The sequence below is a fragment of the Argiope bruennichi genome, chromosome 4, assembly GCF_947563725.1.
Source record: "Argiope bruennichi chromosome 4, qqArgBrue1.1, whole genome shotgun sequence".
Lineage (NCBI taxonomy): Eukaryota > Metazoa > Arthropoda > Arachnida > Araneae > Araneidae > Argiope > Argiope bruennichi.
In genome coordinates, this window is record NC_079154.1 from 28,999,577 (window position 1) to 29,022,854 (window position 23,278).

The 23,278-nt window shown below is 25.1% G+C and overlaps 1 protein-coding gene across 1 annotated transcript; it reads left to right on the forward strand.

Annotated features, from left to right (window-relative positions):
• The first annotated feature begins 216 nt into the window (after positions 1–216).
• On the forward strand, positions 217–21,431 carry LOC129966209 (protein MCM10 homolog). Its single transcript, XM_056080622.1, has 18 exons — positions 217–297; positions 714–793; positions 1,900–2,304; positions 4,115–4,205; positions 5,770–5,932; positions 6,817–6,972; positions 7,419–7,546; positions 8,313–8,393; positions 9,249–9,341; positions 9,928–10,098; positions 10,214–10,290; positions 12,950–13,155; positions 14,015–14,144; positions 17,385–17,512; positions 18,812–18,925; positions 20,952–21,100; positions 21,194–21,236; positions 21,339–21,431. The coding sequence occupies exons 2-18, from the start codon at positions 778–780 to the stop codon at positions 21,429–21,431; spliced, it is 2,244 nt and encodes a 747-aa protein (XP_055936597.1). The 5' UTR covers positions 217–297; positions 714–777.
• Positions 21,432–23,278: the final 1,847 nt, after the last annotated feature.

The following is a 23,278-nucleotide window of genomic DNA, read 5'->3' on the forward strand; positions in this document are numbered from 1 at the left end:
CTATAGAGAAGTAATAATTCAGAATTAAGTTTGTGCTAAATGTACTCCAAATAATCATAAATAGCGATATAATCGACTTTTCTATTATAGTTGAATTTTATCATTACAAAGAAGTAATTACTCGATATATGAAAGTGAATTTAAGATCTTTATGAGAGTAACACTGAAAACTTGTTAATAGCTTTTTGTAAAAATAATGGCAATAGCAACATTTGGCGGCGCGCTTATTTGGGTTTCTTCTGCATTTTATTGTAGCAGACGGAGGCAAGATCCTATAGATTAATATCTTTTCATACGGTAAAAATGAATATTTATAAATTTTATTTCTGGAATAAATGTTAAATAAAGCCGTGAAAATCTCCGATGTAATTTATTAAAAAGCGCTATATTTCGTTTGCTTCATCTGTGTTTAATTCAATATATATTTTTTCCCCTGATATATATAAAGTATGCAATAAAAAAATAAAACTTTAAAATACTTTTGTGATGATTCTAAATGTTTTTAAACATTTGCTTAAACAGCACATTATATTATTGTCTTCAAAAATTGTGTATTATATTATTTTTGAAAATAAAGCCACGAGATTATAAATTTTTAAAGTCTAATCGGTAATGTATAATTTTTAATGAATTTTTCCATATTTGAATCTTTTTCTTTGTTTCTTATTGACGTAAGCTAAATTGTAAAGAATTATTTTCTTCCTTTATTCTAGGAGATTCTATTTATTCCGTATTATTTCTAGGCTCCTTGAACATTTTATATAAAATATTTTTGAAATGGACAATTCAGAAGGTATGATATTTCTTACATGAATTTTATATATGTATATAAGCATCATCAAGGCATTTTACTTTGATTTGATTAATAAGAAAATAGCATATACTTCTTAAAACATTACTTAGTTCTATTTTCTCTATTTATGGATAAGTTTGCTGGTATGTTCCTAGATATTTTTAAAAAATAAAATTGTACATTGTAAAAAAAAAAAAAAATTCTAAAAGAAATTTGGAAACTCTATTAATATAACCATTATCCTACAACAAAGGAATGAAACATTTTCTAGGATGTGAAAGCATTTGTTTTTATTTCTGATACTGAATAACATGAATGTTGTAACATTTAAATTTTTAAACCATATTATAATTTATTTAATTATATAATTAAATACATGGTAATGTTTTAATTTTTAAAAACATGCTGTTTACTTTAAATAATGGCCTACAAGTTTATTCTGTTTTTCTTTCTTTGTTTGTTTTTTATCTGCTGTCCACAAATGTGTAAATATCAACGCAATATATTTTATATCTAATCTGAAAATGATTTTTAATTGGTGAATTTTCAAATTCAATTATACTATGATTGAACGATTCCACTAAAGTTTTGTAGTATATACATAAAGTTCTGCTGCAAAAAATATTTTGATTGGATATAACCTATATTAATATTTTTCTTATTTATGAAGGCATTTCAGTGTTGAAAAGATGCATAATTTTATTCTTACATTTAAAGAATGTTTTCAAAACCCTTATTGTATTGGCGAACAGAATAGCAAAAGACATTTTAATGAAATATAAATAGTTTTTAATTTAATGTATTTGTACCTCTGATTATTTATTGGTTGCAAATGTTGAAGAATCTGATTCAGTCAAATTGTATTGAAAATATACATCAAAATTATTGTATTTCAATCTTTAGTTTAAAAAGTTGTTATTCTAAAATATTATTTGATAATGATAATAGGTTCAAATTGCAAATTTTAAACCTATTTACTGCTTGGTTCTAATCATTTTTCCTTTTTAATATACTTTTTTCATGATTAAATTTGAACTTTTATATAAATTTAGAAATAAAATTTCACATTGCATGTTTTTTAAAAAGTGTATTTTTTATACTTTTAGAAATGGACCTTGATTCCCTTATGGAATTACTGGATGATGATGAAACATTTGAGGAAGGAACTTCTGTTCCACAAGTAACTGCCAATACAACCGAAAATAATTCAGCAGTTACTAAACACATTGGCATTCAACCGCCTCAACTAAAATTGAAGGATATGTTTCAGGAAGACTTTCTTACTCCAAAAATAATTGAAAATCCTAAAAAGGATACAAGTTTCAATAAGCCTTCATTGAAAATGTTTCCTTTAAAAGATAGTGTTGTTCATACTGGTGAAACTGATAGTTCCGATGAAGAAAGTAAAGAATATTTGACAAAAACTGGACAAAACATAAAGAAAACAATTGAAAAAAAATTAAGTCTATCAGATCTGCATTCTAAACCTACAACATTTTCAGTTTCAACATGTATGTTGTGCTTTGAGAATTATGTTAAATGCATATTTATGAATTAACTATAATATTTTTATAATTATTCTGATGTTCAGTGGAATCTATTATAATGTAATATTTTTGGTGTTTTTCTTTATCTCAATTTTCCTTCTCTTTTTTTCTCTCCTCCCCCCCCTCAATATTTAAACGTAAGCTATTATTTGCATGAACAAATCTATTGTCATATGTTTTTGTTATAATTTTTTTTAAATTTGCAGATTTTAATTTGCAGTCTACTTAGAGGTAGTAAATAATGCAATCTATTTACTTGTTAATATGTATTTTTTATACATTTTGTATTGAAACTTTAAATTTCAATGCAAAAATTATTCCAAGAAAAAAATTACACTTGTTTGGCTGCAGCTTAAAAAAAAAAATACCTTTACTGCAAATCATATTTTTTCTTGTATATCTGCTAATTATATATTAAAAACGGTTACTGAGTAATTTTTTAACAATATTACTTTTGGGGAGTAATTTCACTGTATAATCCAAGAATTTTTGAACTCGAATTTTATCATTTTCTGTTTAAATTGCAGAAATTCAATCTTTAAATGCAAAAATTTATATTTTAATTTTGTTTATACACAAACTGATAGAAATAAAGTATATATTGACAAAAGTGATGATATTCTTTCTTTTACAGAACTTGAGGAATCAGTATACTTTTTAAAGCTTGCTTTTCAATTTTGATGATTGTATTTTTCTTTTAAAAAATCTCAGAAATGTTCTAAAATATAAAGTTATATACTTTTTCACTCTAAATTCATTCTAATATCATTAAAAAAATGATAATAAATAATGAAGATATTGCAAGATAGATTTAAATCTATGGCCACAGTTTTATATTATAGCATATCTCAAAGTTTATGAATATGTAATGAAATATGCCATATTAATAAAATAAAAATACATTTCATTAGAAATTTATATCTAATTTACTTTTTCTTTTGTTTAACTTTACCTTAGCATTTGAATTGAATTAAAAAAATCATTCGCAAAATTGTTTACTTTATTATGAAATTTTGTATAAGTAATCTGAAAAATTTGTTTAAAACATTTATGGATTTTGAATGTAGTATATGAATTTACTTCTTTATAGTAGTTTCAAGCACATTAAGCCTTTCTAATAAATCACTATTTTAAAAAATAAGCTTAAAAATTAATGTGTTTCTTGATCCTCTTTCTTTATATATATGAAGTTCAATTACTAAAATATATTAACTAAATTCAAGATGTCTAATTGCATGATGACAATTTTGTTCAGTAAGTTATGACTTTAATTCACTTCTCTTTGTTTCCATTGTATTAAGTTCCATTAAAATATCAAAGTTATGTACATTTATCCAAAGACAATTTTGTGATATATTTGTATATTTAGTGAGCCTATTTCTTCTGTCTTTAGAAATTCTCCAAACTCATATGAAACAAAATTATTTTGGAGATGGCTACAAGCCCATTTTTATTTTGCCTTTTGTATTAATTTATTCATAAAAGTAGGATGTTAAAATCAATATTTTTGTATTTAAACAGTGTAACAGTGTTAGGCTGATTACTTTAATTTTTTCTTCTCCTTTTAAAGAATTTTATTCATTTTAAGTTTTCCATCCCCAAACTGCATCCCCCTTTCTTTTGTCTTAAAGAAAATGTACATAATTTTCTGGCTCATAAATACAAACTTGAAGCTTCTTAAAAATTTATCTTCTAAAACTAAAATCAATAAATAATTTTTAATGCAAAATTATTTAAAAAAAAATTTTGCTCTTATATGTTTCTGTATTTTCAGGGACTGATAAAAATAAATCTAAAAATAATGCTAATAGCATAGCAAAGGATAACTCATTTATTGTAGACAGCTACTCTGGCATCAGAGTCATGTAAGTATATGTATATATATGTAATGATATTTTAAACTCTAATTTCAATTCTAATTAATTTGGAAAGTTTTATTTTTAATTAGCCTATATTAACTTCATTCTAAAATATTCTTTTATTTTCTGATCCCATTCCACTTTTTCTACTTAATTAATTCAACTGAAGCTTTGTAAAAATGCTTAGGTCAGCAGTTCCCACATTCTGAGTAAAGAGATAAAAAACTGTCCACCAACACATTCTTTTTTAAAGATACCTCAATTCCCCTAACGAAATCAACAGGTGTAAAGAAATCCCTATCAAAATCTCACAGTATATAAGCACTGGAAAAATTATTTTCCCTCTCTTTTATGCTAATCTGCTCTTGTATTGCTCTGTGAACGGGTGTGTTTTGTCCGTGCTGCTTGTACATAAATCATGCCTCCTGGGATGGAATAAAACGAAGTTAAAAATTCAAAGTGTCATTTCTATCTAGTCCATCTGCTTTACAAATATTTTTTTTGTTGGTTTTCTCTTTGATGATTGAATAAAATATTATTTTATATTAGTCTAAATATAATAAATCTTTTTACCTTCTTTTATCTATCTCCCTTAAAAGTTAAAACCAGACAACATATATTTCTAAAAACATGTAGCTATTGTAGTGAAAGCTTATAAGCCAGTTAACAGCTATGCTGTACAAGCAATTGCTTTTGTATTGTGGTCATGTTACTTGGCTGCAAACCACAAGGTCCCAGGTTCTATCCTTTTTCATCCCAATTCGCCACACTATACTTAGTATTTAAAAATACCGCACATTTTGCATTTAACTATATAACTGTGGTACTCATTCAAATTCCTTTAAAACTCTTAAAATGCTTTTATAAATATAATATTAAATAGAATTATTTTTTATATCATTAATCAAAACATAATTGTTTAGTTTACGTATCTAACATATGGTCCTATAAAACTATTTTTTTTTTTTCTGTCTTTCTTTGGTTAAGTGAAATATGAAATCAAAGAGCAAATATTTTTGAACTTTTTCTTTCATATGAAAATGTCAATTATCTTTACAAAGGTATGCCAAAAGACAATTTTGGAGGCTTTTCTCTTTCTTTTTCCTCTGTGCTTGAAAGCATTTGTAATCACATTTGTTTAAAATTTTCTGAAATTCAGGAAAATTTTTCATGATTTTAAATTAATATCATTAAAAAAACAATGTTTTAAAATGATGCGTATATCAGTTGTGTGCAGTAATATTTTCAGAAATTATGAGGCAAAAAGGGTAAACTCTTGCTAATGTTTAATTAAGATTCTAATTAAAAATTTTAAAAAAATCACTAAGATGAGCATTCATACTTATAGTTTATATCTGTGCCAAAATTGATTGTTCTAGTTTAAAAAGTCTGTCCTCTACAGTGTAAAAAAAAAAAAAAAAAATTAATTTTTCTTAGTGGAAATGGTTTCAGAAATATGCACCTTTTCTTAATTCTTTAAATTTGCATTTATTTTCAGTTTATATATATATATATATATATATAATATGTATATAAAATGTTAACATGTAAAAGGAATCTTTATTTTTAGAAATCCTCTTGTATCTTTTACTACTTTGCAACAAAGAATGGATGGTAGAAGGATGATTAAAATGTCTTTCATCCATAATTTCATAAAAAATGGTGATATTGAAGGAGATTGGGTGACAATGGGTGTTATTATCCAAAAAATTCCTCCTAAAACATCAGCTAATGTAAGCAACAAATTTCATTCTAAATCATTTTTAAAAACTCAATTTTTAATAAAATGTTTAATGAAAGTCTGTCTTAAATTGAAGTATAATTATTTCATTGGTTTCATTTCATATTAGATTTTAGAAAGATTTTCAACTCAATTTGGACAAACTAGAATCATTTTCTTTTCATGCTCAATGTAGTAGAAATTAACTTATTTATTTGCATTTCATTTTAAAATGGATAGTATTTCCAAATAATAGAAAAATATGCAGACTTGTTCACTATAGACTAAACACATAAATTATATTCTTTTATTTTGTAATTAGATAATTATATATTAGTAATTATTATATATTAATTCATGCACTTTATTATTTTATTAATAGACTAAATAATAAAAAAAAATGCATAGATTGATAAAACATAGACTTGTTTATTTCGAAAAAGCATTATTCAAATTCGAGATTTAAATTATCAGAATGATTAGTTTTGGAATTATAGGTTAAAGAAATTATAAAATTATCTTTTTGCTTGATAAATTATAATTTTGAATCTGATTAACTTTATTATTAAAACTTTTTAAAACTTTTAATATTTTTTTTAAGTATATTTTGATGCAATTTTTTTGTAATACTTTTGCATACAATCATTAAAAAATTATTCTTTATTGGCTCCAATGGAAACTTCAAATTTGATTTTATTCATTTATTTCAGTAACATTATTCTATGCTGTAATAATGTTTGTATTTTCAGAAGATTTCTAAATGCTGAATAATAGTTTTAAAAAAAAATAGGTGTATTAATATATGTCTTTTTACATTTATTATTATTTTAACCATTTTTGATACGTAGCTATTTAATCTATTCTTATAATTACAGAGTCAATAAAACTTTGTTTCAGGGTAAAACATATTCTATATGGAAAATGTCAGATTTACATGATGTTGAAAAACCTGTCAGTGTCTTCCTTTTTAAAACAGCACATACAGAACTCTGGAAAACAACTGTTGGAACTGTTATTGGAATTCTCAACCCATCTATAATGCCAAAGAAAGATGTAAGCTTGAATTGCACTTTTAATTTAATCATTTATTGATATTGTGTATCCATGGAATGTGTGCTTTCTTCTATGTCACTACCTTTTAATTATGAAAGCATTTTCCAGATACTTAAGAATTTATTGTGAAAGCATTTATAACTTTAAGAATGATAATGAAAAAAAAAAAAAAACATTTCTGACAGGTTTACAACAATAAATCTTTTATAAACAATATATATATATATAATGAATATATTGTTGTCATCATTAGCAAACTTTATCCATGTATGTAAATTCTATCTATTCTCATTCTGTATGTTAGTTGTTTCGCTTTAAATGTGGATAGAAGTTTATTTCATTTTTTAAAAAAATCTTTAGTTTGAAACTGTAAAACATAATATTGTTATAAAAATTATTTTTCCTACTGTTTGAAGAAAGACTTTGAGAATTATTTTAAATTTCAGAACCATAATGAATTATGTCTTGCTGTCGATCAACCAGGTAAATGTATGATGATGGGAAAATCTAAGGATCTAGGATTTTGTAAAAGCAAAAGAAAAGATGGAACCCCTTGCAATGTAGCAGTAAATATGTAAGTGTTCACTGTTTATTTGTTTTTCATTATTATTTTGTATATTATCAATTAAAAATTTATTGCATGATATATGTAAAAAAAATTAAATCTATTTTACCAACACATATTCAATACATTTTGCCAATTTTATAAAATATATTTTAATGAAATATAATATCATTTCCTCTAATTTTTTTATACAGCAAAATTACTTATGATTTGAGTATTACTTTCTAAATACTTATTTTTAATTTTAAAAAAATGTTTATGACTAGTTTTTTAATGGTATTCTTAATTTAAAATCATTCTCTCTTTTCTTTCTCCTTGAAAGTTTTTATGTTTTAATACATTAACCATGAAGCATTAGTTTGTGAAGTTCTAATTTGGTCATCTTGAAACCATTATTCTTTCTTTTTCTGATAATTTTCAAAGCATTGTGGGCTACTTTTTTTTTTTTTTTTAAATATTGTATTGTGAAATACTAAACATCTCTTTGGGACATTTTTACTTAAAAAAAAAAAAAATTATCAATCTTGAATATGCTTTTACAATTGAAGAAGGCATGCTAAAATGGATGAAATATTTCATATAGTTTACAAAGATACTGTTTGTTTTTGTTCATTCACTTATAATTAGCTGGTAATAAACTAATATATATCATTAATATTTTTATTTTTCTTGTACATAAATAAAATATTGATTAGCATCAAAAACTGTGTGCTGATACAGGTATTTCTATTTTAAAGAAAAAAATTTAAATGGTCCTATTTTTTTATTTTTTCAGGTTTCAGTGCGAGTACTGCACATTTCATATCAAGAAAGAATACAGGAAATTCAGTAGCAAACGTAGTGAGCTGCAATCTTCGTAAGCATTTAATAACATTAAAAATTTTAATAATCCATTTCTTGCCAAAAATTTTTTTATTGCCTTTATTATTTCTATGGTATAAGGTAATGGATATTCCAAATAATAAAGATAAAGTCATGTCAATAACTGTTATATATTTTTATTTAAATATACTCATTTTTGCATTTTTATTTTGTTGAAGAGTTTAACACATTAATTCATTGTACGAAAATTTTATTTTAATAAATTTCAAGTATAAAATCATAAACTTATATATATAATAAATGTAACAAGGTTGATAATCATCTGAAAGATAACTCTCAAAATAGCCCTTTTATTTATTCAAAATTAGAATGCTAAACTAAATACATTTGCTAAGAAAAAAAAAAAGGAGTATTTAACTAAACAAGAGCTCTGAAAGATAAAACAGAAAATTTTGATTATTTTTTCAGAATTAGTAACCACAAAATTAGATTTTATTTTAATTAATTAATAAATCATTTATCTACTTATAATTTGTAATATAGTATTATATGAATTTATCTATATATTATGAAAAATATTTAAGATTTTCAGATTTTAAAGCAAGCATTTAGTCTCAGAATTTTTATATCATGTTACATTTTAAAATTTCACATAAAAATGGTATAGAATATTTAGTTTTCACTGTAAACAAAGAGAAAAGAGCTAACAACATCTTGAGTCAGTTAACAAAAAGAGAAATTTGATTTTTATTTTAAAACCATATTGTTCAATTAGTTTAAAATAAGCATATTAATAATAATAATTTAAAAAAAAAACTAAAATTTTATTTCTTTATTGTTACAATCATATTTTATTTTACACTCTTTTTTTTTTTTCTTCTTTTCAAAGCTTCTCTGGCAGAGAGCCCAGTTTAAAAAACAAAGTTTTGAAAGGGCAGAATGTATTTTATGGAGGGCAGTCATTTACTGCTGCTGTTGAAAAGTAAGTCGTAATTTTTATTTATTTTTATGCTTTTAATTTATGCATAGAAATAAACTTTTCCATTTTTATCAAATTTTTTTGAAATCTCATTTATAGAAGTGTCTACGTTTTTTTTTTTTCAATTATTACATTTAATAATAATTTTTCTCTTGAATTTTCTCAGTGTATTAGTATTACAAATTGATTAAAATAGATTTGGTATATGGAACTTTTAAACTTGTGGTAATTGAAATTGCATATGATAATTGCAATATGAGACTACTTTAAATTAAAAAAAATTTTTTTTTTAATTTAATGGATAAGATAAATGCAAGATATTTTCCAAACGATTCTGTTTGGTGTATTATCAAGGTTTAAATTTTCTATCAACTTTTTTGGAAGAAAATATGATAATAGTTCCTTGACTGTTCCATTTTAAAATATATGTTGGATTATCTAAAAATAATTTTAAAATCTTTTTATTCTTTAATATGATATATAATTAAAATCTTATATATACATAAAAATTTCAGCAAATTTAAAGATCTTAAAAGTTAAATAAATGTAGAAATAATTCAATTCTAATGTAAACTCTGCTCTTTTTTAGAAAGTCATCAAACAAGCTGAAGACTAAAGACAAGCTGACATTGTCAAGCCTTAATCTTAAAAGAAAAGCAGAAGCTCTTGAATCTGTTGAAAAGGAAAAATCTGCAAAAAAACTTTCAGATATATATGGCCCTGATATTTTAAAAGTTGCTGAAAAAAATTCTGAGTTTATGTAGGTTTCATTTTTATTAATTCTTTTTTCTTTTTTTTTAATTAAAAACTATTTATTTTAAAACTATTTTTTAAAGCTATTCAAGCATTGTTATGTAATTTCCCATTTTTTTTAGAAATGAAAAACTCACCATACCAACAGCAGGATCACGTAATCTTCTGCACCATCTGATGAAAGAAAAACCCAAGAAAGGTCTGTGCTTTTTAAAACTCTATTTCGCACATCGGTCCATAATCTTTACCTTTCTTTTACAATGTTAAAATTCACATAACATCCAAATAAAATTTATATTTTGCTATATAGTTAAATTGTGGAATTTGAAATATTTTGATTTTGTTACATTTATATATAAGAGGATTCTAATGGGTTCTAACAAATTGTAAGACAAGAATTGAAATATCAAAATAAGTCAGTTTTGTATATGAGATATCATTTGAATGTTAATAATAAAAGTATAAATTAATCTGATATGGTTTACAAAGCAGGTTTAATAAGCAATTTGCATATAGCAATAAAAAAGGAATATTTGACATGATGATAAAATAATAATACTGAAAAACATATACATTTTAGGAAAGGTATTTGACTTCAAGTTAGTAAGAGAATCATGGTGCAATTATTAAGATCAAAGATGTAATAGAAAATGGATGGAATTGTTTAGAAATTCTGAAATAGTCAAACATGCCAGTACCAGTGTTTGTATCATGAAATACTTCTAAATGAATGCATGCTTCACTCTGTATTGTTTGTACTTAAGATTTATGAAACTGAATCTTATAACTGTTGTTAAGCACTTACTTGTCTAGTTTAAACATAAGTGACATTATGCACACATTGTTTAATCAATCATTATTAATGTTTTATGAACTACTAGCTTCTCAGAAAACCAGCTAGTTCACTGGGAATATTAGTTATATTTAATTTCATATAAATCATTTAGATATAATTTCTTGTCCATAATTCTTCCAATCTGAATAGACATTAAAGCCATTCTATTTTAATTGTCTTATTTAAGTTCTGATTAATGTATACATGAAACTTTTTAATGGAGACTAGTTTTATAACGTCATAGTGCTCTTAAAAATGAAATATTCCATTCAGCAATCTTCTAAATTTTACAGTATTGTAGCTTCACTTTTTCATCTTATAAGCTACACAAATATTAAATTGAATCTTTAGCTTTTGACAAGGGAAGAAAATCATGCAATCAAACATTTTATTTTATACAATGAAAACAATTTGAATTTCAGAATAGAAATGTAATCTATTGTTGGAAGTGAGGTAAAAAATTATTTTAAAAAAATTGCCGCAATTCAGGAGAAATGTAAACATTTTAAAATTGTTATAATTAAAAAGACAATTTTTTAAATTTTGGAATGGTGTAAAATGTATTATTGTGCAATAATATTTTCAGAAGTTTCTGATTGCTTATTATTATCCTCCAAAATATGCATGCACCAAATTTCGTATATATGAATCAAATACAGTAGACTCCCGATTATCCGTGCCTGCCGCACGAAGTTTTTTTTTTGATTGATTTCTTTAAAAAGGTGCAGTTTTACAGTAATGCTTTTGTAATTACATAATACATCACAGTATTAAAACAGTACATATGTATTAATTTTTCTGTGTATCCTTGACGCCTCTCGTAAGTACAAAGCACTTTTCTGTTTTCATTAACAAAATGCATTTTAGGTTAGTTTTGAGTGATATACTAAAATATTAAGCATTAGTTAAACATTTACTGCTCTTTATTTTACGTTTTATTGTACATAAAACGATTTTTCAAAGTTGGAATGACTTTTTTCTCTTTTGCTATACCCATTTTTTTTTTTTTTTCTTTTTTCGGATTTTCCGCGATTTTTGATATCCGCGGCGGCCGCGTCACCCAATTCCGCGGATAATCGGGCGTGTACTGTAATCTGGCCTGTAGAGACATACATACACATGCATGCATGCACGCGCACACACACTATTTATTACAGATATCTATCTTCATTTTTTATTCTTCTTGATATTTATTTTAGTATTCTTAACCTACCTTGAAAATTGCCTGATTAGTATTAGCAAATTAGTATGAGCCTGATTTTTAAACTATGATTAGTCGAAATGGAAACTTCTTTCCACCTTAAACATTGCCTATAATACTAATATATTCTTAAAAATATATTAATAACTATTTTGTTTAATTTTTTTTATTTCAATTTTCATCTTAAATTCTGGTGTAAAATTTACATCAGCCTTGTTCAGTTCTCTACATTGTAAGGTTATTCTTTCCTTTAAAATGATATACCCCCACCCCCCTCTTGTCTAAATCTTTTTTTATTTAAAAGGAGAGACGGTTCTGAAATGTTTTGATTTAAAAATACATTTTTTAAGATAATTTAACTGCAGATTTTTGTCAATATTTTTATTTGTTGCAGACTTTATTAGAGTATGAATGTAATGAAAGTAGACACACTAATCAGTGACTTAATAATCAAGAAAACTTAAACAAATGGTGGAATTAATCAATTATTCTATATTTTTTCTGTCTTGTTTGAGAAATTTTTCTTCATGTGTTTCATTTTGATCATTTACTGTATCATATATAATTGATTTTGATATTCTGCTTTTTTATGTAAACTAATTAAACTTGCTTCTTATTTTAAAAATCGACCTTATTTGAAATTGAATAAACTTACTATCTTTAGTTTCCAAGACTTATCTTCTTATTATGTAATAATTGAATAAATAAAAAGTGATTATGGCATTAATTTGGGAGTTTTATATTTTTCCTCCAAAGTAATTTAGCATCTGTGCATGTGTTTTGTTTTAAAATGCATAACAAAATTTTTTCTTTTGCCTTTAGAAGAACAAGTTGTGAAAGTAATAACTCCTAAAGAGCAACTGAAATTATATCAAAGTCGAATGAATGTGAATGGTCCAAATAAACAGAAAGATCAATTAATTCTTAAAAATTTGATGCCCCAGATTGGAAGAGGTTTGCATCCTGGTCAAGAAGTAACTTTAGATTTTATATCGCCAAAACGCAGCAGTCCTTCAGATATTGCTAAAGTAAGAGTGAATTTATTAAAAATTATATTTAGTACAAAGTGCCTCCGTGATTGAACGACTTATTGCTAATGATCAATATTTTTATTTCTAATAGACTTATAAATCTGAAATTTTGGCTGAGTTGTTTATAAATTATATTAGAAAAAAAAGTTTCAACATTTTGATAAAATATCTCCTAAAAAGAATTGTTAATTAACGTAGTTTCAGAGAATTTCTAAAATTTTTATTGCCCATTTAAAATGATATTGTTGTCAAGTATTATGAATGTTATTCTAAAATAATTTGACAACATAAAGAGTGAGATAAATTGTTTAGATACATTCAATTTTCTTTCAGGATAAATATGATTATTTTTAAATGAAATTTATTTAGTATTATATTGATATACTGAATTTATTCTGTTATTAGATGAAACAGCTCTTGAAATTTTCAAAATTCAAATCAAACTCTTTAAACATTATTTAAAATTGTAATTATCATTCTTTTTTTTTTTCTTTTTTTTTTTTTTTTTTTCAAAATTGGTTTTCAGTATTAAATAATATATTTTTAACACTCCTTTAAGAACTTAATTATTATGATCTAATAGTTTTAAAATCCGAAAAATAAGTTTTTAAAGTGAATACAGCAAACCTTTTTTACTTATGATTCAGATTAGAAGCTGTTTAAAAATATACACTGGCTATATTATGGAATAGAAATTATTAGAACACTGGATATAGAATAAAATAGAAATGAAAACATTATATGACTATAATTAGAAATGAAAACATTATATGACTATAATTAGAAATGAAAACATTATATGACTATAATTAGAAATGAAAAATTTATTTTAACACAATTTTTACTATTTCTTTAGTTGAAAGCTATTCAGTTAATTAAAAAAAAAGGACCTTTAAAAAATAAGGATCCCAATTCTACGAAAGTCTCTGAAGAATCTGCAGATAAAGTTAAGGTTGTTCTTGATCGTTGCCTTGAAGAAAAGAAAGGTGAATATTTTTCAATATATATATATATATAATATTTAGTTGTGACAGTTGTGCAATATAATGTTAGTATCATTAGATTCAGATGATATTATACGATTGATTTGTTAATAAACATTTGTTATTTTAGAAGAGAAAAAATAACGAAAGCATGATAAATTTTGCAAGAAAAATTTGGTATAGTAAATTAATGTTATATTTGAATTTATTTAACTTTCTTTTTAAGCATTGATACAGTTGATTATTAATCAACTGCTATAAATATTCTTTACTCATAAAAGTTGTGTTTATATATAGCACACTTGTCATGAATATGTAATATTGTTCTCCTGCCAAACTAATGTCATGATTGGAAAGATATTTATAGTGATTCTTAATGGATGCCAGGTCATGACCTCTGACTTTGGCAAATAAATCACAGACTGTACATTGAAGAAATGCACTTTTGATATCAGTGTTACGAAAATTATTTGTGGATGACAGAAATCCAGCTTATTGGATAGTAGAGAACGATGCTTTATTCCACTAGAAAAATAAGGTTCATGTAATGAAATATAGCTGAGATAAATACAAAGAACACCTGTAGAAATAACCACACAAACAGTGAGTAAATTGCTGCATGAATAACAACTGTCTCACGGTGTGATTGATCATTACTCAAAACAGAGAATTAACTGAATTGTTTCAGCATCTTGAGTTTAAATAGGTTTTCTTGCAAGCCTACAATTTTTGTTTTGTCACTAAACATCTTCAAAATTAGAGGTCATTGACCTGGCATGCCTTTGAAATCTTTTCTAACCTTGACGCTAACTTGGAAGAGAAAACAGTATTACAGATTCATAACAGTATGTTTAGCAACTTTCTATCGGTTGGATTGAAAATCTCAAAATAAAAGGGGGATGGACCCTATTGATAAAGGTTGTTGTGATGGTGTCATATTTGTAAATTTCAATGGCAGCTTTGTATAAAATTCATATGGAGTTTAACCATGTTGCTGTTGTGATTTAATGAACTGCATATTTTTCTATTGTCAAAGTTAGAGTGACAAATTACAATCAGATACTATGTTTCTCCAAAAATTTAGCTTAATGTTGATTTTGTTAAATATTTTACTGAAAATATATATTAATCTCCTTTACGTGCATATTTATTCATGTATAGTTTATATTAATACTGAAAACTAGATTTACATAAAAGAATTACAGTTCATATCACTGAAGAAGGCATTGTTTAGTGTCATGATGTGAATTCTTCTGGTGATATGTCTGACAGTGGTGCTATTACAAGGACAAATTATTAAATATTAACCATGCAAACAACTGAACATTTTGTTCTGCTTATAGATGATGTCTTCCAACTAATGAAATAATGATTATTGATCTAATATGCATTTATATTTAGTAGCATTTTACCCATCTAATATGTCATCTGACATTATAATTAATTGATGGCCATTTTCAAATCTTTTGAAGATTCAATTTATTCTCTCTTTATAGAAAAAAATTCTTACTTTGCAAGTTGTGCAAATCCTTTCTTGTACTCAGTGTAATCGCTTGATTCACTTTGCACTCACCTGTTCTGAGAATTAGAATATTATTTCTTTGAATCTATTTAATATAAAAACTATAGTCATGTTCATTATGCATCAAATTTGCATAGTATTGTATTTGCTTTGATTGACCATCCTGTAAAAATTTTGTTGTTGAATATAACTGATGATCTTAACTAGGATTTTTATCGATAATTTCCTGAAAAGTCATGCTAAGGCTTATTTATAATTTCTTGTATACTTTGTAGACTAGGACAAAGTATTATGATTATCGAAAATTCAAACTCAAAATTATGCTCGAGTCTGTACAACAAATTTTTGAAATTATATCTATCTCTCTGTAAATATGATAACTTAAAAAAAAAAAAAATGCTTTAAATGATTTTTGAAATTTGGCATGTGGCTTTTAAAATAAATTTATAAAATTCTATCAAATGTTGAATAAAATCTATTTATAGGAAATTTGTGTAAGTATCTGAATACAGATAGATAGGATAATTACCAAATATAGACAGCTTGGTGGATGAAATTTTATACATAGTTTTAACATTCAGAGAGTAGATTCCTATCAGATTTTAAGCAAATTCTGCTGAAAGGTCAAGCGTCTGTTAGTCTGAGTTTTCATATACATAAAAGCATGATAAATAAAATACAGAATGTAAATGGATGAAATTTGATATGTGATCTTGTCAGTAAATTATAATTCTGTATAAAATTTCGGTTTCAGTTAATCAAAAAAAAAAAAAAAATGAAAATGGATTTTTTTTTTTTTATTATTATTATTATTTCTATATTATGAAACAAAAATCTTTTATGGGGAGAAATGTGCAAATAAAATCTGAATACTCACGGTATTCACAACTCTAAACAACCTTTATTAGAGAGTATGCAAGAAAGTTTCAGCAAGATCACTCCTGCTGACTTAATTATGCCCGATTTTTGGAGAAACACTGTACAATTGTTATATCCATATTTATTTTCTCTAAATTTCGCCTTGCATGTAATTTTTCGACAGAAGGATATAAATTACTTTTGTTAAAAAGGATAAAAATAACTGAAGATTGATTGCATTAAAAGAATGGTTTGTAATGATCGATAACTGGATTAAATAGAAGGACACTTTTACTTTGAATATTTTAAGTTCAATTATCTCCATTTCAAAATCCTTGGCATTTTCAGGTATTTCATTATAGTTCTATATTATTCATTATGTAATTATTTCTGCTATATCTACAAGTAGTAAAAGCCATGATCCATTTTCTTTTTTCTTTCTTTCTTTCTTTTTATCATCAAAATTCTCAAAAACGTTAGACAATATGTTGTTAAATTTGTAAATTCTCCAACCTTCTAAAATTACTTGATATAAGCCAAACCTAAAATATACTACTAAACTTCAAAAATCAGATCTCACCTTAATAATATGATATTCAATGTTATTTTTTATTTCTGAGTCTGATATGTAATTGAATTTGCTCTTTACAGCTTTATTGTCAAATTTAATGCTTAATCAATGGTCAAATACATACAATATATTACATTAAATATATTTTATTATTGTTTAACTCTGAACTGAAGTTTTCGACATATTATTATTGTTTCCAATTTTGATTACAGTTACTTTAAATGTTTCTTTCTTGTTTACTGTTTAAAGTGCTAAATTATTAATAATTTTACATTTAATTTTACATTTATAGATGGTAATCAATCCAAAACTGAAAAATCATCTGTTGTAACAACCCAACTTGGAACTTTAGATATGAATTCAGAAAAAGTGAAAGAAATTTTAAATCGTAAATCAAGCCACATGTATGAAGTAGAAATGGTAAGTGCTATAGAAGATTATTAGGTTTACAATGAAAAAAAAACATTTTTTTAATGGATTTTTAAATGAATTTTATATTGATCAGTAATATTTCAATATAAAACTTGAAATCATAATTCATTATATTAGAATGCACAGCAGTTTTGAAAATATTTGTTAATATATTAATCTATATAAACAAATATTTTCAAACAGTGGAATTAAAGATTTATACAGGGTATCCACTCTTATTGTGTCCCAATAGCTAATTACAATTCACTAGAGATAGTCATATAATTCCAATGGAAAGCAGCTTTAAATATCAGGAAGACTTATGTTTTATGTTATTGAATCAATAAATGTATTCCTTAAAAAATATATATATATTTATTGATTCTAACTTTCCTATGGCAAAAGGGGGGGAAAAAGTTCATTGAACGGCAAATGAATAAGAGAATTATTGGTCAAGTAGTGGATTACTCAGAAATTTTTTTTTATTTTTGTCAACTGTTACTAGGATGTAGTTCTTTCTGCAGATATGGGACTACAATGTTTTAGAAAACACCTTATTATCCTATGGGGCTTTAGTCTGCTTTGGAGTCTGTAAACTGATTATGATAAAATCAGTACAGTGACAGATAGATTGGCTCAAATGAACAATTAAAGAAAATGATAAATGTTGCAAATCTTCAATAAATTTATTTTTGCAACATTTACGGAATGTAAAAAATACAGGCCAATCTATTCAAAATTTAAATATTGTTCAAAAGTCTTCATTCAGGAAAGCCTAATGTCAATGAAAATTTTATGCCAAATTTATTCTGAACATGGATATTTAGATGCATTATTTTGTTTCCCAAGTATAATTTATGGTAGAGATCGTATATGGACTGTTGACGAGCGAGTGATTTGTCATCATTTAGAAAATTAAAAAGCTCAGAATTTCTGACAAACATTTGAGGAATGTAATAGATATAGCGATGCTTGGTAATAATAAAATTTATGTCCATTTTGAATTTGAAAATTTAGGTTACTTATAATAAAGTATAATTTCTTGATAAATATTTTTGCAGCACCGTTAATTTCTGAGATGACAAACTGCCACTTGTCAAATGTTCATATTCTGTTGGAAGAGAATAAATCAATAAAACTGAAATGCTTCAATTTTAAATAAATATTTTCTAGTAACCTATGGGATTGCAAAACATAAGAAGTTTTGCACATACTAATTAAAAGATTAATAATTAGTTTTTATATAATTAACTTAGCATAAATAATCACTGTTGTCATATTTTTTTGAGTAATTCCTTTATATTTCAGGCTGAGATGGAAAAAGAAGCTGCTTATTTTAATGCATTAGAGAAAAAGGAACGAATGGAAGAAAAAATGGCATCGACTTTAGAAATTGTTTGTGATGTTGTGTCGTGTAGGAAAGTAAGTCTTGTTATTTCATATTTAAATAGTGCACTAGTAACATTAAAAAAAGTATCTTCATTTACTTTATTATTTTGTCATAGCTTTAATACTCAAAAGGAAATTACCTTTTCAAACCTCCCCTTACCTCCTCAAAGGAAACTAGCTATTATCTAAAGTATTAAAAGAATCTCTTTTAAGTTAAAAAAAATTACCACACTGCTATAAGTTGTTAAGATAGAAAGCATTTCTATGCTAAATCAAATTTTCTTTCTTATTAATAATCAAATGCTTAATAAATGTTTTTAGTAAGGAAAGAAAAAAAAAAACAAATAAGAGATGACAGATAATTTTAATAACTTTTGCTTTTTCAGTATATTGATTTTTTTTTCGAAATTTCCTTTATGAAATTTGGTGCATTGATCAAATGAAATTATAATTTTTTGTAAAAGGTAAGTTTAACTAAGCATGAGGAGACAAAGGGTATGAATTTAATTTAAATGTATTGGCAATTACTTCCCTGAATTAATTTTTCAAACTATACTTATCTTTGTAATATTATTTTAGATTATAGAATATATTAGGACATTGATAATCAGATGTGCAGATTATAAAATATAATTTATTTTCATTAATGCTGATTAAGTTTTCAAGTTAATGAATTGCCGATGATCATGAATTATTTATTGAGAGCTTAACAAGAAAAAAAAAAAATATGATCCATTAAGTATTCCACAAAATATTCATCATCAATTAATATGTTGTAATGTCATAATCAAGTTGGTCATGATTTGTGACAGTAATTTTCAATGAGCTTGGACGAAATTTTGTTCTTTTTGAATATTTATTTACAGCTAATCATATGTAAATAAAAATAAAAAAATAAGAATAATTTAAATCTTGAATAGTAATGACTTATTTACAAAATGTACAATGAAAAAAATCATCTCCACAGAATACTACAGATTTGTAGAGTTAAAATACTATTTTTTGTCATAGGACTGGATGATGACTTTCAAAACTTTACCAAAATTCTTTTTAACTATCTACATCAAAGATTATTTTCCAAAGTTCGACGGTGATTGACCGAGTTTTCTTCCTATGCTGAGAATAATTCAGTCTTCACAAATCTCAAAATAAAAATTAAAAAAAAAAGCTTTAAAGACAATTGGTTTCTCTTACTTCTCTGACAAGAATTCAAACTGAAGAACCCTTTCAATTCTTACTTGCAAGAATTTGTTTCAAAAACATTTGGTTGATTTTCCTTCTTATGCGAAATAAGAAGAAGGAAATAAAGCAAGTTAACTACTTTCATGCAAGAATGATGATTGAGTGTTTTAAAACATATATGTTTCTTCTAGTGTAAATTTATAAAAACACACTCATTATCTGTTCGGCCAAACTGTCGTCTTCTCTCCCCACCCCGAAAGTTCATGGAATTCTGCCTTGCTGCTAAACTTATAAAAGACATCAAAATTGTTATATTGATATGAATGAGTGGCAAGAACATTTCACCTGACTATAGTCCTTTTGAGGGAAATAAAAATGGGACCTCATAAAAAAGCTGCAGTATAAATTTTAAAAAATTTATTTTCATATTTTTTTGTTCTATTTTTAAGTAATGGTTTCATCACAATGTATATATATCACATTGTAATCTAATATTTGAGGATGTAAGTAAAAATCTAGGATTCTACATCAAAATGCCTTTTTGATAGTTTAAAATTTTCAGTTGTCGGCATAATAATATATAAAGCACATATGGAGTAATTTTGAGAATTTAATTCCCACCACCCTAAGCAAACAAAACTTAATTAAAAAAGGGTTTTGATAAAAGAAAGAAATCAGTGAGTGAAAATAGTGAAATATGCTAAAAAATACATTTTAATTTTACTGAAATTATGTAAATTTATATAAAACAATTTTTCAAGTTTTGAAATGAGTTTGCGATCATCTCTTAAATGTATATAATTTTAAAAGAACCTTGATGGCATACTTATTTTTTATTTGTTAATTGAAAATTCATAAATTAATTGTTAACTTTTAGTGCAAATATACTGCTCATTCTGCAACTGAGAAATGTAAAAGTGAACAACATCCTTTAAAATGCCACAAAGCTGTGAAACGTTTCTTTGCTTGTAAAGATTGCAAACATCGAACGTTCGCTTTCACAAAGCTGCCTACCCATGTCTGCAGGTAAATAAATCACTCTTATATTAATTATTAGAAATATTTATCCTAAATAAATGAAACATAGAGATACAAGTTTATATACATTTCTTTTTCCAGAGTATGCAAAGGATCCAGTTTTGAACGTACTTCTATGATGAAGGTAAGTATTGTTTACTTTTATTTCCCTCCACTTTATTTATATTAAACCTTTCTAATTAAATTGCTAATTTTTTTTTTATTTTTCTACTTTGTTTGTATTCAGGCAAGAAAGGGCCCAAAATTAGATGCTGAGATTTTGAACATTCGTGGAGAAGAAGAAAAGTTTTTAGATAGCCAATGTTCTATAAAATTTTAATATATTTTAGATGTATAAATTTTATATAATTTGTATATATTTTTAATAATAAAATTATTTATTTTAATGTCTTGATTTGAAAATAATGTTTCCCTTAATGAATTGAAAGAAATTATTCTGAATATTTTCCCAAATATAATATCACATTTGGGAAGATGGATAAAATAAATAACATTACAACTTTCTGGGAAGAAATCTTTGATACTTAATTTAAAATACTATAGAATTCCTAATGAGACTGCTAGTTACATACTTTACATAACAGTAACTAGACTATTAACTAATTTTTACTATTTAATTCTATGAATTGATATATTTTGAAACTATATATATAAAGCTGATTAGAAACGAACCTTTATATATTTAAGAAATTACTCTAGTTTAGATTTTAACAACAAAATGCTTATCTTATCCTACTAAAACATTTATATAATCTGAAATCAAAATTCACAATTTTTATTCAATAAAAAAATCAAAACGAATTTTATACTTTATTCAGTTGAATAATAATTTGTAAATGCAGTAATGCCTTAATAAAGCAAAAAATAACATAAGTTTGTATTACTATTTTAATAATAATATCAAAATACTAATGCAGCTATTCAAAGATTAAATTGTGTTCAGTTACTTTTTATATTCCTGCATTGTCATTTAGTATAAATTACATATTATATATACAGGGTGTCTATTCGAATTTTAAGCTGTTAAACATATAGTAATGGCCAAAATTGTGTATTTTTGAGATTTGATGGCTCATAAGAACGATTTTATTAATTTATGTGTATATATAAAATTATATCTGATTTACAAAATAATTTAACCAACACTGGTATAAGGAAGAACATAGAAATAATGAACATAGAAATTCTCACCTATGGCAGTTAATACTTAGTCGAGTAACCTTTAACATCAATTACACCTAGAAATACCATTCCATGAAGTTCACCAATGTCTAATTCCTTATCTGTTATTGTGTGATATCCTGATTAGATTATTGCTTCAGTTGAATTGCTCTTGTGTATTGGATTGGGTTCTGTGCTCTCCATCCTGTTGTTTCTTTAGCCTGCTCTATAGATTTTCAGTTAAAGTGAAATCTGCCCTGTTCCCAGACCAATCCAGTAGTGGAATATGATTCTTTGTAATCCGATGACAAAATGATATAGAGCAGAATACTATCAACGTAATTTTTTTTTTTTCATTATCTGGGAAAGGATAAAGTAAAGGCAGTTTCGTAATGATGTATTTTTTTAAATATATTTCTGGCCATTTATAATTTTATTAATCCACAAATGCTGCCCACACCTATTGTTGCCATAAATTTCCAGATCATAATATTAATTTTAACAGCAAGTATAATGCATTCAAGATAGAAATCTTCTTATGTATTTCATGCCATCACTACCATTTTGGTTTCATCATTCCAAATCAGTCGCATCATTTTGAGACTACATATGCAAACTGGGTTTTTAGCTCAGCTTAATCTTTTTTACACTTGCTTTGGGATTAAAAATGGCTTTTTTCATGAAATTTTTGCATTTAGACCAAATTTTCAAAATTTAAGTTGAATGGTCCATGCACTCAACTTTACATTGCACTGCACCATTTCATTTTGTATGCTTGTATATAATTTTCTTTTACAACCTAGATATGCCTTAATTATTCTATCAACATTTACTATTGTGATTTTTAAATGAATGAGTTTCCTTACACTCTTTTAAAAATATCACCTTCAGTTAAATTTCTATCAATTTCTTTTATTATAATTGATGATTTGTTCATCCAATAGTAAAATTATACTATTTTTTTGTTGATAAGTCAATTTTCTGTGCCATTTTTATTTACATTTT